Here is a 15522-nt window from a genome sequence, read left to right as displayed (position 1 = left end):
TTCCTGAGAAACTAAGCAGTGATGCCAATATTGTATGCATCAAACTATGCAATAAAATTCATTATCGTAAGTAGAGAACTTCTCCTGGATTCATTATATTTTTGCTATGAAGTATGAAAAGCAATGAGATAATCCTCTTCCATTTGAACACCTCCATTCCCAACACCTCAAAGAACTGTGAGACCATGTAAATTCCCCTTCTTCATAACATCTATAATTGATGTCATGATGGTGTTGAATTTTTTTTGCATACTTTTTTTATTTCCTTAAGTGTTTAGATTCAGATTTAAAAGAAAATAAAAGAGAGAAAGGAAGAAGAGAAGAATTTGGAGAAAGCTAAAAAAGTATGAGGCATCAGACTCTATTTCACTTACATATGCAACCACACATGGTAGTAAAATTATCCTTGTATACCTGGTCATATGACTCCACCAAACAGGCTAAAAATAATAAATGGGACTAACTTCTATTGTCCAGCTCTACTAATTTTTGGTTTTCCCTTTGAAATTCTTTCGGATTTTCATGATTGCACCCCCCCCCCATTTCTCCCTATCAACAAAATATTTCTATTACAGAATAAAAATACTTCAACGAGCATCTAGCAGTGACTGATATGGCATATTTAAATGAACAATGGAATTTCCTAGACAATAAAAGTCCTACCTTAAGTGAATTAAAGATAATCCATCTTGCCAGAAGGACAGATATTGGAATTGCATCTTAGGAAGAAGTACATTACCCATGAATGAGTGGATTTAAATCCAAAATGCACAGGCATATGTCATCCTCATATAGCTGTGTACAAATCAAGTGAAATAAAGAATCAATAGTAAACCAATGTTGCACAAATGCAAAAACGTATAGCTGTTTACAATGAGCAAATAATATGGTCTAAACCTTTCAATAGAAAACCATCAACATACCATAATAGCATAAAAAAACTTTTCTATCATGCTGCCTTGCATAGACGCCCTAACTTGGCAAGTTGATTTTTTTTTTTTATTCAATGTTGCCAACGCCTAGTTCAAACAGAAGAGATAACAGGTTCAGGGGTGTCAAAAGGCCTCTAATATATTAAGGATTATATTTTATGTACAATTACAAAAGTGCCCTTACAGGGCTGAAAGAAATAAAGCTAGATAAAGCTAGGGGTGAGCATTATTCGGTTAAAACCAAAATACCGAACTGGAAATCTCAATTTCGGTTCAATTTTTGAGTTTTGGTTACTTTGATTCGGTTATTTCAGTTTTTGAATATTCCGGTTTCAGTTTTGGTTTTTAGAATTAGAAATTCGATTAACCGAAAAAAACCAAATTAACCAAATATAACATATAACATATAACATATAACATATAACATATAACATATAACATATAACATATAATATATAATATATGATATATTTCTATATTAATATAAATATAATGAAATTTAATTTCATAATTTGTTATAATATATATTATATATGTTATAATGTATAGTATATATATTATTGAAATTTGGTTTCAACTGAAATAACCGAAAATCGAACCAAAATTTTCAATGTCAGTTATTTTGGTTTTTCTATAATTCGGTTTCAGTTCAATTTTCATTTTTTTTATTTGATTTTTAAAATTTTGGTTTATTCGATAACTGAATAAACCAAATGCACACCCCTGGATAAAACACATGTACAATATACAACAAGGCTATCTTAATAGAATATGTCAAGTCTCTTCACATCCCTCTCAAACTAATGTGTGGACATAAGCATCAGTTTGCCTACAAGGAAAAGATGACAGGATCTAGTCATAGTCTTCGTGAAGATGTCAGCAATCTACATATTGAAGGCAACATGAGGAAGGGAGATAGATCCAACAAGAAACATGTCTCAGATAAAATGACAGTCTGCCTCAATATGTTCAGTCATCTCATGAAATACAGGATTTGATGCAATCTTGATAGCACTAGTATTATCCACATGAAGAGGAGTGGGTGTAGGAATTTGAATGCCAAGATCCATAAATAGTGATTGTAGCTAGACTATCTCACTGCACACAGAAGACATTGTCCTATACTTTGCTTTAGTGGAGGACTTGGAGACAGTCTGTTGATTCTTGCATTTCCAAGAGATAAGAGAATCATCTATACAAACACACCATCCAGTAGTAGAACAACAGGTGTCTGAACAACCAACCCAATCAGTATCAACATATGCTCTCAACTAAGGAAAGAAATCAAAGAATCTTCAATGAAAATAGAAACTCAAAGGAGGAAACTAGCAGAGTGGAAGAGGAATTACATCTCTTTAGGAGGTAGAATCACTTTAATTAAGTCAACTTTAGTAAATTTGCCAATGTACTTCCTGTCTACCTTCAAAGTGCCTACCAAGGTGGCAAATCAGTTGGAAAAAGTAATGAGAGATTTCCTCTGGGAACCTGGGGAATCAAAAAAGGATCACCTAGTGAAGTGGGAAATGGTCTCTAGGACAAAAGACAAAGGGGATTTAGGGATTGGAAATATTCGTCTAAGAAACATAGCACTCTTAGGTAAGTGGTTGTGGAGATTTCCCAAGGAGCAAGAAAGTTTGTGGCATAGAGTGATAGAAAGCATACATGGATTGGCAGAAAATGGATGGGATGCTAGTATCAACCTAAGGGCTTCTCGTTCCTCTCCGTGGAAAGACATTGTTGGTATCTTGCCTGCCTTTTCTCCTTTCATTAGGTATGACGCTTATCCGGGTAATAAGGTCCTTTTTTGGGAGGACATTTGGGTTGGGGACCAGCCTCTTAAGGATAGGTACCTGGCCCTCTACTCCTTGTCCTTGAACAAATTTAAAATCATCTCTACCTTTCGTGTTTCTAATGAGGCGTGGGATTTAGGGTTCAGTAGAGGGTTGAGGGAGTCAGAAATAGGGTTGGCAGATGATCTTTTCTCCCTTTTAAATTCAGTGTTTCTGAATCATTCTTGTCCTGATAATAGAATGTTTTTCATGCTCTTCTTTCTTCAATGCTTTAGTGCACTCTTCCAATTTAGTTTACTCTTTTCCTATAAAAGAAGTGTGGAGTGCTCTTGTACCTCCAAAGGTGAGGGCTTTTTGTTGGGAAGTGGTTCTCCAAAAAATCAAAACTTTGGACTTGCTTCAGAAAAAAAGACTGAATTGGTTCTTATCCCCTCATATTTGTAGCCTTTGCTTGAAGAGTGGTGAGACGGTAAATCATCTACTAATATCTTGTCCTTTTGTTACTCTTATTTGGGATTGGTTTTCCTCTCTCTTTGGGTGTAGGTGGGTTCCTCCTACAAGCGTGGTGGATCTTTTTGAATCTAGCTTTTTTCGTCAGTCAAAGAAAAGAGGAAGGGTAATGTGGAGAGCAACGAGGGCAGCAGTTGTTTGGGTAGTGTGGGAAGAGAGAAATAACAGAATCTTTCAAGGGAAAGAAAAATCAGCACATGAAGTCATAGAAGGGATCACCATCAAGATCATACATTGGCTGAAATCGCTGGATCTGTTCAAGGACTTCTCTGTAGATGACTTAATTAGAGGGTGAAGTGAGGTAGCAGCTTCTTCCTGCCCCTCTTTAGCTATTCAAGAGGACTGGTCACCCCCGTTATCTTTGGATGTTAAGTTAAACTCTGATGGCAGTTCTATAGGTAATCCAGGCCCCTCTGGAATTGGGAGTGTCTTTAGAGATGGAGGAGGAAATGTCATGGCCCTTTATTCTGGCCCGATAGGACTGGGGGACTCTCTTAGGGCAGAAGTTTTGGCACTCCTACAAGGGCTCAAGCCGGCTAAACAGCTGAGTTTTCAGCAGTTGGAAGTGGAGAGAGACTCAAAACTGGTAATAGGTTGGATGCAAACAAACAGCTTAGGCGCCTAGTCCCTTAGACAACCTGTAAGGGAGATTATGCAACTAACAAGGGAGCTTGAAGTCAGGTTTAAATGGAGTAGGAGATCAGCCAATGCAATGGCTGATACTTTAGCAAAGCAAGGAGTTAGTAGGTAGAACCTTTTTTGGGCCTGTTTGTAATCTGTGGAGGGGTCACCTTGTTTTTTGAAGGTGACATTTGTGCTAAGTTTCTTAAAGAATTAATGAAAGTTACTGTTTCCAATCAAAAAAAAAAAAAAGTCAAAGGAGGAAGTGATTGAAGCTATAAAAATCAGATCTACACATTGGGTTAAAATTATGGAATTCTTCAGGAATGTCTCTATAAATGACATTCTAAGGAACTAGACTGAAGTGATACAAACAGATTTTACATAGAAAAAGTGTGAGAATGGATTGGAAACCACCTACACCAAATAAACTAAAACTGAGCTTTGATGGGAGTTCCTTTGGTAACCCAAGGAGAGCAGGTATAACTGTATAGCGAGAGCGTTTAGAAATCATCAAGGAGTAGTAGTGGCACTATTCCCAGGACCAATCGGCCTTGGTGACTCAATTCAGGCTGAAACTCTAGCTCTCCTACAAGGTTTGAAACTGGCTGAGCAGATTGGAGCAACAGAACTGGAAATTGAAGGAGATTCACTCCTGGTCATATCTTGGGGAAACCAAATCAGTTCATTTATTTTGGGCAAAACTGTAATCTGTTGTAACCTAGGTCACTACAATGCTAAAACTTTAAACTCGTGTACTTTAATCAGTAAACAATGAATTAATAAATGTTTATTTGCTGATCAAAGGAAAAAAATTTACTGCAGTGCCTCTTCAATGAACACTGTTTTCTGATTTTGCAAAATCCACTCAGAAAATGTGTGCACGTAGTCTCTGTACATACACAATATAAGAAGGTCCCATCCTTAACTTAGAAACGCTTATATTAAATCTAAGAATTCCATCTGGGCAGCAAATTGTTAAAAAGAGACCACACTCTGGCATGGTCCAATGGGATAATTTCTAATTATATTTTTTTATCGATGAGAGTAATGAAGTTGATGCAAAGATGCCCACAGATGCTCATCTGGATCGTAGAATCTTCAGCCTAAAACCTCCGCTTGTCTTATGCAAATTCAATGGCTTGTTGTATTAACTAACATCATGGACCATGGCATTAGGAAGCTACTCAAGCCTTCAGTATGTAGGTTCATTTCAGAAGTCTTAATTTTCTCAACGTAAATAACGATGTTGAGACTATGAATTCAAGGTCTGTACTTCTAACAATGCATATTAGCTTTGCCACAAATACTGGAATCTCTCATAAAGTAGTTAAATCAAGAAAGGAAAATTAATAAAATGGATTGAAGTTCATAAATCAGAATATCGAAGTATCAAACAAATGACCTGATAAAACAATAGAATCCAATTTTGGTGGTGAAAAACATATAAGACCCAACAAAGATAACCAAAATAGCAAAAGAACCCAACAAAGAATTTTCGCTTTTCACCCGTCAACATCCCAAAATTGGAAATAAAGCACCCCACCCCCACCCCGCCAAAAAAAGCAAGGCAATCAATGCAATATAAAAAGAGAGACAAAGAAAAGTTAAACTCAAACTTCAATGAAAATACCTTGAATGCAGGGGATTCACCTCGAATAATCTTACAGAAAATACAATGCTTTTCTTCATTCTTCTTCGCAGAATCACTTCTGTGCTGATCATCCGCATTGGTAGAGCAATTGGAAGTCGACAAACCTGATAAAGTGTTCAATTTTGGCCGTTCAGGTAAGCTAGAAGGTCCCGGATCAATCTGGCGAAGATGGGAACAGAGAACCGCAAGCCGTCGTGCTTCCATCTAAGCGAAAACAAACTCCTCGACAGGAACCGTGAATTTTCCACAGTTTTTCGTCATTCTCTGTTGTTTGAACAGGAGTGAAACGAGAACAGAAACAGGTAAGCGTTTAAAATGGGTGGTCAAAGTAATAGCCTTCTGGATTAGAGCGCTTGTAATTAAAGCTCATTTTAAGGTTTTGCTAGCTTCACCGCACGTGACACTAGCACCAACAGTCGTCTCTACGAAGATAGATGGGTGGCGTGGGCAACAGATAAGACAGTGTGATAACAGCCAGAGTGGCTGAACTGAACTGAATGATTTATTGATTTGCCTAAATTTCATATAATAGGGTAAATTAGACATTGCCACTCTGTATTTTGGGTTAGTGACACTTTGCAAGTTCCCTTCCTCAACTTTCATTTGCATCAAAGACCCACTTCTAAGAGCATGAACATGCAAAATATCAAAGTCCAGAGCCCCATGTGAAACAGGTCAAATAGACCGGCGGTGTTTGAAAATGTTGCTTCTGGAAATTGAAAAAGTATAATATAAAAAAATGTCAGATTCAATGTTTTCTGCCAATGATACAATAATGTAGTATAATCTTGGATGTTAAATAATATGACCAATGTTGAAAATGATTCTATAATAATAATACTAAATAAAACCAATGTTATTTTTTCAAACGGTACTTACAATTCAGATATGCCCAACACCGTGGTGCTATATTCTCAGCACCGATGCTAAACACCTACTTACGGGTGCCAAACCAGCACGTCTTCATCAACAGCTTTCAGAAATTCTTAACAACACAGAATTGCTAATTAAAAGTATGTGGATAAGGAATGACATATCATAACCCAACCCAGACCTTCATAATAATCTATGCTGACATGACATTCGTCCAGGATACTAGACTATTCTCAAATCACAACTCCGAAAATAAGTAAAACATAGAAGTTCCAAGAAAACTATAAAATTGCAATCCTCCTCGACTTTTTATGAGGGTCGGGCTCGGGCCCAAGTTATAGGCCCGATGGTCGAGTCGGGCTCGGGCTCGGGCCTTAGAAAATTCTGTTAATACAGAGTAAAAGTCTGGCCCGGCCCGGCCCGGCCCATGAACAGGTCTACTCCAGGGGTGTTTAGTGTAACGCATTCGGGGTCTAATCACTTCTCACCTCTGCTAACTCATTTTTCTTAGACTTTCAAAGTTGACCATCATCATCAAATCTATTGCCTTATATTAAGAATATCTATCTGGGGCGAAGTGGACAAATACCACTCTCGCCCCATTGAATTGCCATTCACTAGAATTTCAAGTTTCCTTGTACCCAATCAACATTAAAAAAAAAAAAAAAAAAGAAAACACCCAGCTAAGGCGGGGTGAGTCAGATTATCATATTTACCAATCAAAAAAAGGGGCTTCTAGATGATTATATTAAGTTACTTATATTATATATAAAAGTGTGGATTCAGAATATAAGTTTTTCTTGAACTAAAATTACTCTTTATTGTTTCATTTGAAAAATGGTATAAAATTTATTTTATTTCTTCTTTAATGCCAGCTTTAATGGCTAATAAGGCTATGTTTGGTTCAATGCTCTATGCCTCATTCTTTTAATTCTTTCTGATTTTAGGCAAGAATGGGCAAGAATGAAAAACATTAGTGTTTGGTTACAAAATTTTTGCCATAGGCCACATTCTTTTTAGAATGAAAAATCAGCCCTATAGCACAAAAAACTGAACAACCTGCAACATGAAAAATAAGCATGCCCCATCTTGCTCATTTTCATTCTTTGAGGAAACTCTGCCTACAAAATTGTTGCCATAAATGTTTATTTTTGCAAAAGCACTTTTACAAAAGTGCTTTTAACGAAAACACTTTTATAAAAGTAATTTATGAAAAGTACTTTTGTGAAAGTAAAGTATTTTTATGAAAACACTTTTATAAAAGCACTTTTATGAAAGTACATTTACATTAAAGCATTTTTATGGAAGTACTTTTACAAAACATCTATGCGTAAACGTTAACTGTTAGGGACCTAGGCTGGCGGTTTATGAATACCGACACTTTTTTTTTAAGAATGAAAATAAGCAACATAGGACACTTGTTATTCTAAAAAGAATTCATTTTGAGAAAAAAGTGTTTGGTTCATAACAATATTTTCTCATTCTACCTATTTTTACCTATTCTTGTCCATTTCAGAATTTCATCTTGGGTAAGAATGACAAAGAATGAGAACTGAACCAAACATGGACTAAAATGCTCATATTTGTCTATTTAATTAGTCCATAAAATGTAAATTCAATTATTACTTTCCACCTCATTTAATCCCCTCTCATTAAGTCTTATACTTAAAGGTATTCACTCCAATTTTCTCCTATTAAATCATATATTTAAGTTATTTTCACTAATAAATGTTACTTTTTAACAATATAAACTCATGAATTTTAAAACCAACTCAAAAACAAAAACCATCTTTATCCAAGTGGTGGCTAAGCAGTTCAACCATCCAAATCAAATTTAACCTATGAAGTCATAGTTAGGTAATAGAATTTTTAATATAAAAATAAAAATAGAAAATTACAAAAATGTAGAAAAGATTAGACAAATTTATGATATTTTTATTAATCAAATAAAAATAAATAAGTGTAATAAATAATAATTCTTTTTATTGAAAATGAAAATAAAATACACAATTTAGAACTAACAAAAAAATAAATTATTTTATTGTTTAGCAAAGATTAATAGTTCAACTTTTGAGTCAATTGTGTTAACATTTAATGTCATAAATAAATAATAAAATTTAATAAAATATAAAAAACAAAAATGAAAAAAATGCATAAACTTTGCAAAAAAAAAATAAAACATTTAGGCACATATTAAACAAAAAGTAAGTGTGGCAAATAAGAATTATTTTTACATATAGAAATGCAAAAAAAAAAAAATATACAACAAATTTAACACATATGTACTTATATATTTACACTACTATTAAAATATGAGTATTGTGAAACTTTCTTTTGACTAAAATACTCATTTTAATTTAGTCTTTATTTAATTATGAGGTTTAAATTCTAAATTGAAACTACTACTTTTTACCTCATTTAATTCCCTCTATTTAAACCTTACATTTTTTTTTACAAATGAACAAAAGCAGATACATCAAAAAGATAAAACATTACTAAAAGATAATCTAGCCAAATAGGTAGGCCTATCAGTGATACTTGAAACTTCACAACTTGATCCGATTATCACATATTTGGATGAGGTGTTTATGCAACCATATTTGGATTTTGTAATTTGCATCCGATTAATAATGAAAACAAAATAAAAATAAAAATAATACACATTTATAAGTTTTTTTGATACATTATTACTATCATTATCATCATCTAGAATTGCCGCGTGCATAGCATATGCACACTTACTAGTATTATTAAACGACTCTTTTCAACATCTCTAAATGACTCTCATCATTTTGATTAATCTACACCAACTACTAATGATTTTAACTATCATCTATTTGAATAATTCTTGGTGGTTTGCATAAACTAGTGACTAATTCTCTTTTCCTGGTTATTAGATAATCCTCATTTCACAAAATTTTGTTAGGACACTAGTCAATTTTACTTTTATGTAATCAGATATTATGCCTTCTATTCTATATACAAAAGCAATGTAGTTCAGAGAGGGCCTCTCCTTGCTCCAAAACCATCTTCCTAATTTTCATGTTTTGTTATTTTTTTATTTTTTTAATTCTATGTAATTGCCCATTAAACCAATAAGAAAACAACATAGGAAATAATTCACTGATCTTATTCTTAAAATCTCTCTTTCACCCACACAAACACCCACACGTTCTCAATCAACTAAATCATCTCCTCTCCTAAAAGTTCTCCTAAACTATCTCCCCCACCTAAAACATCTCCTAACCTATCTCACAATAAACAACCTAGATGATTCTAACACCTTTTTCCAAACCCTTATCTCTCATCTCTATCTAAAATACTAATAAGATGAGTAAAAAAAATGTCTAAAAGAATTATAAGAATAAGACAAATAATAAAAGTAAAAAATTAATAATTAAATTTTTGGAAATTAATTTATTCATATCAATAAATTTTGAAAATTTTATTCACATCAATTCATAAATTTTTGAAAAGTAATCTATTTATATCAATATTTGTACTAAGGATTTTTAAGATATTCAAAATTTTCTTTCTGTTTTTTATTTTCTGTTGTACAAACAACAATAAATTATAAATAGATTTTTTTATTGTTTAGTTTAACATCCTATGTCAAAGTTTGTGTAACCCCATGGAGAAAACATTTTCCAAGTTATCTAATTTTCCCATACACCATATGCGGCTCTACTAGTTCTAATATGTGATTCTCCTTTTATGCTATTGGAACTTGAAACAACCACACAAAAAAATAAAACAAAAAAAAATTGATTTGTGACTCTCCTTTTATACTATTGGAGCTCGAAAAAACCACCTAAAAAAACTTTATACGAGCTCGGCTCAGCTCAGTTTTGAGCCTGATGCATAGTCTCGTTCGCTAATCGAGCCGAGCTCGAGCCAAGTGAAGCTCGGATCTTGAGGCTTGCAAGCCTAGTATAAAGGGTCTGGCATGAATCGTCTCAGTTAGCCAAATTCGATTCGCCATGGTTGACTCCTCCTCGCTACTATACAGCCTGATCCTCTCGGCCAACGAGTCTGGAGCTCCCCAGTCAAACAGGAAGGACCATCCTTGTGATCAACTAATGAAGAAAAACTTTTTCTTCCAATTATGGGCGGACGACGGGTTGCCCACTACCCTACCCGTCGGCCTTGTAAGTACCACAAACCTTCGCTATCAGGATGCTTCTTCAATGCAAATAGACCCTAGAATATATTCAGGGTCACAGACACATCTCAGAGGCAAGCCATCACCAACATGGCTGCTATGGTCCTAATGGTGATCGGAGCAAGTTGGTTGAGGGAAATATTATAGTAGCTAAGGATTTCTGGGATGAGGGGAGACAAGGGAAAAAGAAGGCCGAAGTGGAGGTAATGCTCATGCACACACACCTCCCCCTCGATGGGCTGCCACGGCCAGTCACCAACGCAAGGGACTCTAATCCTATAGCCTCCTAGGATATAGTAAATCTTGGACAGAGCCCTCACTTGCTCTTTGCCAAGCTCATTATCAAAGTCAAAGCGGGGGTGACATACCAATGTCACGCCTCAACGGTTGGCCTTAGCCCACTCCTCAAGTGTAGGTTCCTCAGCCTCCTCCAACTCCACCACTGCTAAGGTCACTCCAGTCAGGAAGAGCATAGCACTCAAGTCTAGAGTTTGAAGTTGACATATTGAAGACGGGAATCCTTTACTTAGTGTTTATTCAAAGAAAGAAGACATAGGGAATCGGCTATTGGTAGACGAGGTCTCTGCGATCACAAGTGAAGACTCAAGGTTTGAGCAAATGGTGAAGACTCGCTCAACCAACGTCCCTATTTAAAGGAAACATACGGCTCAAATCCCTTTAATCCAACGGTCATAGACTAGCTGATCTGATAGCTCGAATCGACGGACTACACATGGCATCAACCTTGGAAAGACAAAATGACGCCAAAGGAATGAGTCGATTTGCCTGTTAGCTCTGGGTCAAGAACAACTCAAACCAGACACACCTCTGCACCGTTTCGTGCCCAACCTCAACTAGTTAACACCAATGCCTATCCTGTGTACGGACCTGCACCTGATGACATCGACACCCATATGGGGCACGGTCAATGAACTCGGACGTCCCACACCCATGCAAGCCACAATCACGCATTCTCCGCCCATAGTGATCCTCCACTGAGACGGAGAGCGAACAAGGAAGTAGTCACCACGCAACCACCAAGAAGAGTCCACTGCAACCAAGACCAACGCCTCCACACAACTCCATTGTACTATCTTCGACCGAAGCCAAGGTCTCTGTGCAGCACACCATTTGACCTCGACCATTACGGCCTCAAGAGTGGGGGGCAAGTGATGTAAGGATACTTGGTAGACCTCAAATCGCGTTACGTGGTGTCGGCCAGATCAAATCCTAGCCGCACATCTCCAATTGCTTCCAACTACTCTTAAGGCAAGGTTAGCTATAAAAGGGGGCACTCATCTTAAGGTAAGCATCCAGAATCCCAAGAGGATTATCATTGGCTATTAAGGACTAATCTCTTATCTCTCATCTCTTGCCTGGTCTGACCCCCCTTAAGCACTCGACTAACTTGATCATCAGAGTCTCCACCCCTGGGATAACAACCAGGGCCTCTAACGTGTGCTTTTCTCCTATTTACAAATCAGACCTGTCAGCCTCGGACACTAGTGAAATCACCTTGTTGCCCTCAATCTCATATTTGGCAACAACAACAATAATAATCATTATTATTAAATAGATGACAATAGTAAGGGCATTGACATTATTTTATCATGTATGAAATGCATCAGATTTTGGTAAGACTTGAAACCAGTGTTTTCAATTCATTGTTGACCCAATTGGTTGAACCACTCAAACCATCACTCGATCAAGATTCTGGGTCCAATTTAAGTAAAACCCAAAGAAGGCAAAAATTGTCTGCTCCAAACGGTTGGACCATTGACCCATTTGACCCGGTGCCCGGGTCACAAATTGCATACTAACTATATATGTTTGCAAAATTCAGGAGGCCATAATTAACTTTGTACTCTGATATTCAATTGAGGTGATTTTTTTTTCTTTTATTTTGGATAAATTTTCGAGATCTATGCATCCCAAGGGCCATAGGTGCTTTGCCCCAGTATTTTTTTCCAATAAACCCTTTTTTGCCTTAAATTGCAATTTTTAATATTTTTTTACAAATAAAAAGTTTTAAATCTGAATTAAAAATATAAATTGAATATAAAATATTTCATATATTACATGTAAAGTATAATTATATATCATTTATTGATAAAATACATGTTTATACATACCTATACACACACACATATGCCTAGAAAGATAAAGTTGTTTGTGTTGGATCAACTTTTCAACATCTGAAAATTCATAAATTACTATTTTATCCCTAAAACAGACTATGTGATAATTTTGAGTTCAATTTTAATTATTTCATATAAATAATTTATTAAATTCAAAATAATATTAAGAATATGAGAAAATTATAAAAAATATAAAATAATTTATTAAAATACAAATAAAATTGAAAATACATATAAATTTATATTAAAAAATTATTAATAATTAAAATAATAATGAAAATAGTAATAAAGTCCATGAAACAAATTAAAAATTATAAAAAATAAAAACATTAATATTTAATAAATTTATAAATTAAAAATAAATTTATAAGTTATAATTCAGCTTCTCTTTACCACTCTTGAAACCTTCGCTACTGCTTCATTCTCTCTCTCTCTCATGAACTCCACAGACACAACCATCAAGCTAGATTCACCCGAGCCGTTCAAATCTCCATCAACTCATCAGTGTTATCTAACTCCCTGCCAGAAAAGAGCATAGGAGTTGTCGTTGTTGGAGCTGGGTTTCGGATCTTCATTACTACCTACCTCGAACAACACCACCGTCGGCCAACTCAGAACAACAGCAGTGGCAGCCGACAGGAAGACAAAGGAGAGAGAGAGAGAGAGAGAGAGAGAGAGATATCGGGTAGGACCGCCAACTAAGAACGCCGCTATTGACAAATCGAACAAGACCGCCGCTAGCCGACTGAGAATAGAGACAGGGCAGTCGACGGGAAGACAGTGAAAAGAAAACGCGAGAAAGAGGGAGGGAGGGAGAGGGAAATCGAACAGGACCGCTGATTGAGAATGCCACTGATGGTTTCTTCGAGTTCTCCATCGCCATCTCCCTTCAAGCCTTGTCCCTGCGCCATTAATGGTTAGGAGTAGACCTGTTCATGGGTCGGGTGGCCGGACGGGCTTGAACATGTTTATAAGCCCGCGGGCTTAAACTCGGGCCAAAAAGCCCAGCCTACAATAAATTCGAGCCAGGCTCGGGTTTTGTCAAAATAGCCCGGCCCGAGCCCGACCTAAAATTAGACTTAAAATGGATTATGTGATTATGTCCATTTGAATACTTTTTTTGATTTAAGAATGTAAAACTGTGTTTTAAAACGTAAAAGAAAGGGAAAAAAACCATCTTGTAGGCCCATTGTTCATTTTAATAGGAAAAAAAACCATCTGAATTTTTAATTATAACTTGAATAAGGAAAATTGTAATTTTTTTTATTAGGTCGAGCTTCGGGCTTTTTATCAGGGCCGGGCTCGGGCCTAGTATATTTCCATTAATGATGAGTAAAAGCCCGGCCCGGCCCATGAACAGGTCTAGTTAGGAGTCGAATGAAAAAAATTAGGTTTAAAAAGGAATGTCCATTTCAATATTATGAGGGACACTTAAAGACATTCAGATACATCTGAGACGCGTTTGAGCGCGTTCAGTGATGGCCCATTATCTAAACATTTTCAGATCTGAAATTCAATTTTAGATGCATATCCAAAAGCTTTTGAAGTCTGAAAAGTAATGTTTTCAGACTTCAGACCTCTTAAAAGCGTTATCAAACGTGGGTTAGGTCTTGCCATTTCAGATTTGAATTTATGTTTCAAGTCCACACTCGTAGGGTCTGTAAAGCAAAGTTTTCAGAGCTCACACCTCTAACGTCATTTATAACTGAGTTAACATGCTTAACGAACCCAAGATGATCTTGTTAATGAATGCCATAGAAACGATCAGTCTGATGAGTCAGCCGAGGTAGTCTGCAGGTGTGGAATGTGTTCATATCAATGATTGATGCCACGTGTTCAATTCCGATAGGTGTGCTATTCTGATCGTATCAATACAAATAATTAAATATATAATAAACTTTGTTTATAGTGGACTCAACTACCGAATCCATTGGTCTCATTCACTCTCTTGTTTTATTCAACACTATTGTGATAGCAGAAGTTCAATGCTGAGGTTGTTTGATCTCCCTTCCCACCCATAATCCAAATCCACCATAGAGATTGGTGATGCTGTTTCTCATTACATTATTCTGGTCGTATCAAATATCTTTGCGATAAACTCCAAAAGATATATTGCTAATTACACTGCCCAAAAACAAACAAACAGTGAATCTACACGGTTGGAATCGAATTGAACTTGGATTTGATTCTCACAAATTTTTAACTTGTTCTCGTACCATATTCACATCTTTTATCTCTTTTGCAGCCGTGCTTGGAAATATCTCCTTATTTATATGTTTTTATTCATCGGAAATATTCTTAACACAGCTGAAAGGGGATGTGAAGACAGTGTATGTGAGAGAGAATGGTGCTGTGACTTATGAGGACCAAATCCGAATTTGTTGATACTATTATATTCCAACACCTTATCAATAACATCCATATCGCATATCTTATAATTCCGAATCTCCTGCTCATAAGAACTCTGAGGATAAAATGTTTGTATAGACAGTACATCCAGATTCCATCTTATATATATAGCAGGTCTCACTTCTATGTTGGGCCCCAATTTTATAATGAGATGTGCGGTGTTAGATGAAATTGGTAGGGCAGGGTGTTGGAACTTATTGTTTTGTTGGCTGGTGATATTATCATTCTGTTAAATTCCACGTACCAAAAAAAAAAAGCACATGTCCGTCAATTGGGGGCCCATGCACTGTATATATATTCTCTCTCTGTAGCCCAACATCGACCTCCGTGCATGGCAATATTCACGTAATCTTTCCGAGGAGGCACGGGCGCTCCGCCGATTTCTCCCAGGCAGTCAGGTTCCTAGGGTTTGAAGCTTTGAATAATGGAAATG

At 36.1% G+C, this 15522-nt stretch overlaps 1 protein-coding gene across 3 annotated transcripts in view; it reads right to left on the bottom strand.

Annotated features, from left to right (window-relative positions):
• Window positions 1–5872, bottom strand: part of HINT3 (histidine triad nucleotide-binding 3) — a 59475-nt gene extending 53603 nt beyond the window's left edge. The window contains exons 1-2 of one of the 3 annotated variants that reach the window (XM_010243210.3): window positions 5487–5872; window positions 740–795 (exon numbers count right to left, since the gene is read on the bottom strand). In XM_010243210.3, the coding sequence (XP_010241512.1) occupies window positions 740–795; window positions 5487–5711 (281 nt within the window). In that variant the 5' untranslated portion in view covers window positions 5712–5872. The remainder of the gene's footprint in view (window positions 1–739; window positions 796–5486) is intronic. The other 2 variants (XM_088902035.1, XM_010243211.3) reach the window with 2 other exon arrangements.
• Window positions 5873–15522: the final 9650 nt, after the last annotated feature.

This window comes from Nelumbo nucifera, chromosome 1 (genome assembly GCF_055504915.1).
Source record: "Nelumbo nucifera cultivar China Antique chromosome 1, China Antique-T2T, whole genome shotgun sequence".
Lineage (NCBI taxonomy): Eukaryota > Viridiplantae > Streptophyta > Magnoliopsida > Proteales > Nelumbonaceae > Nelumbo > Nelumbo nucifera.
Note: the sequence above shows the minus strand (reverse complement) of the source record. Positions and strands in the feature narration are given on the sequence as shown.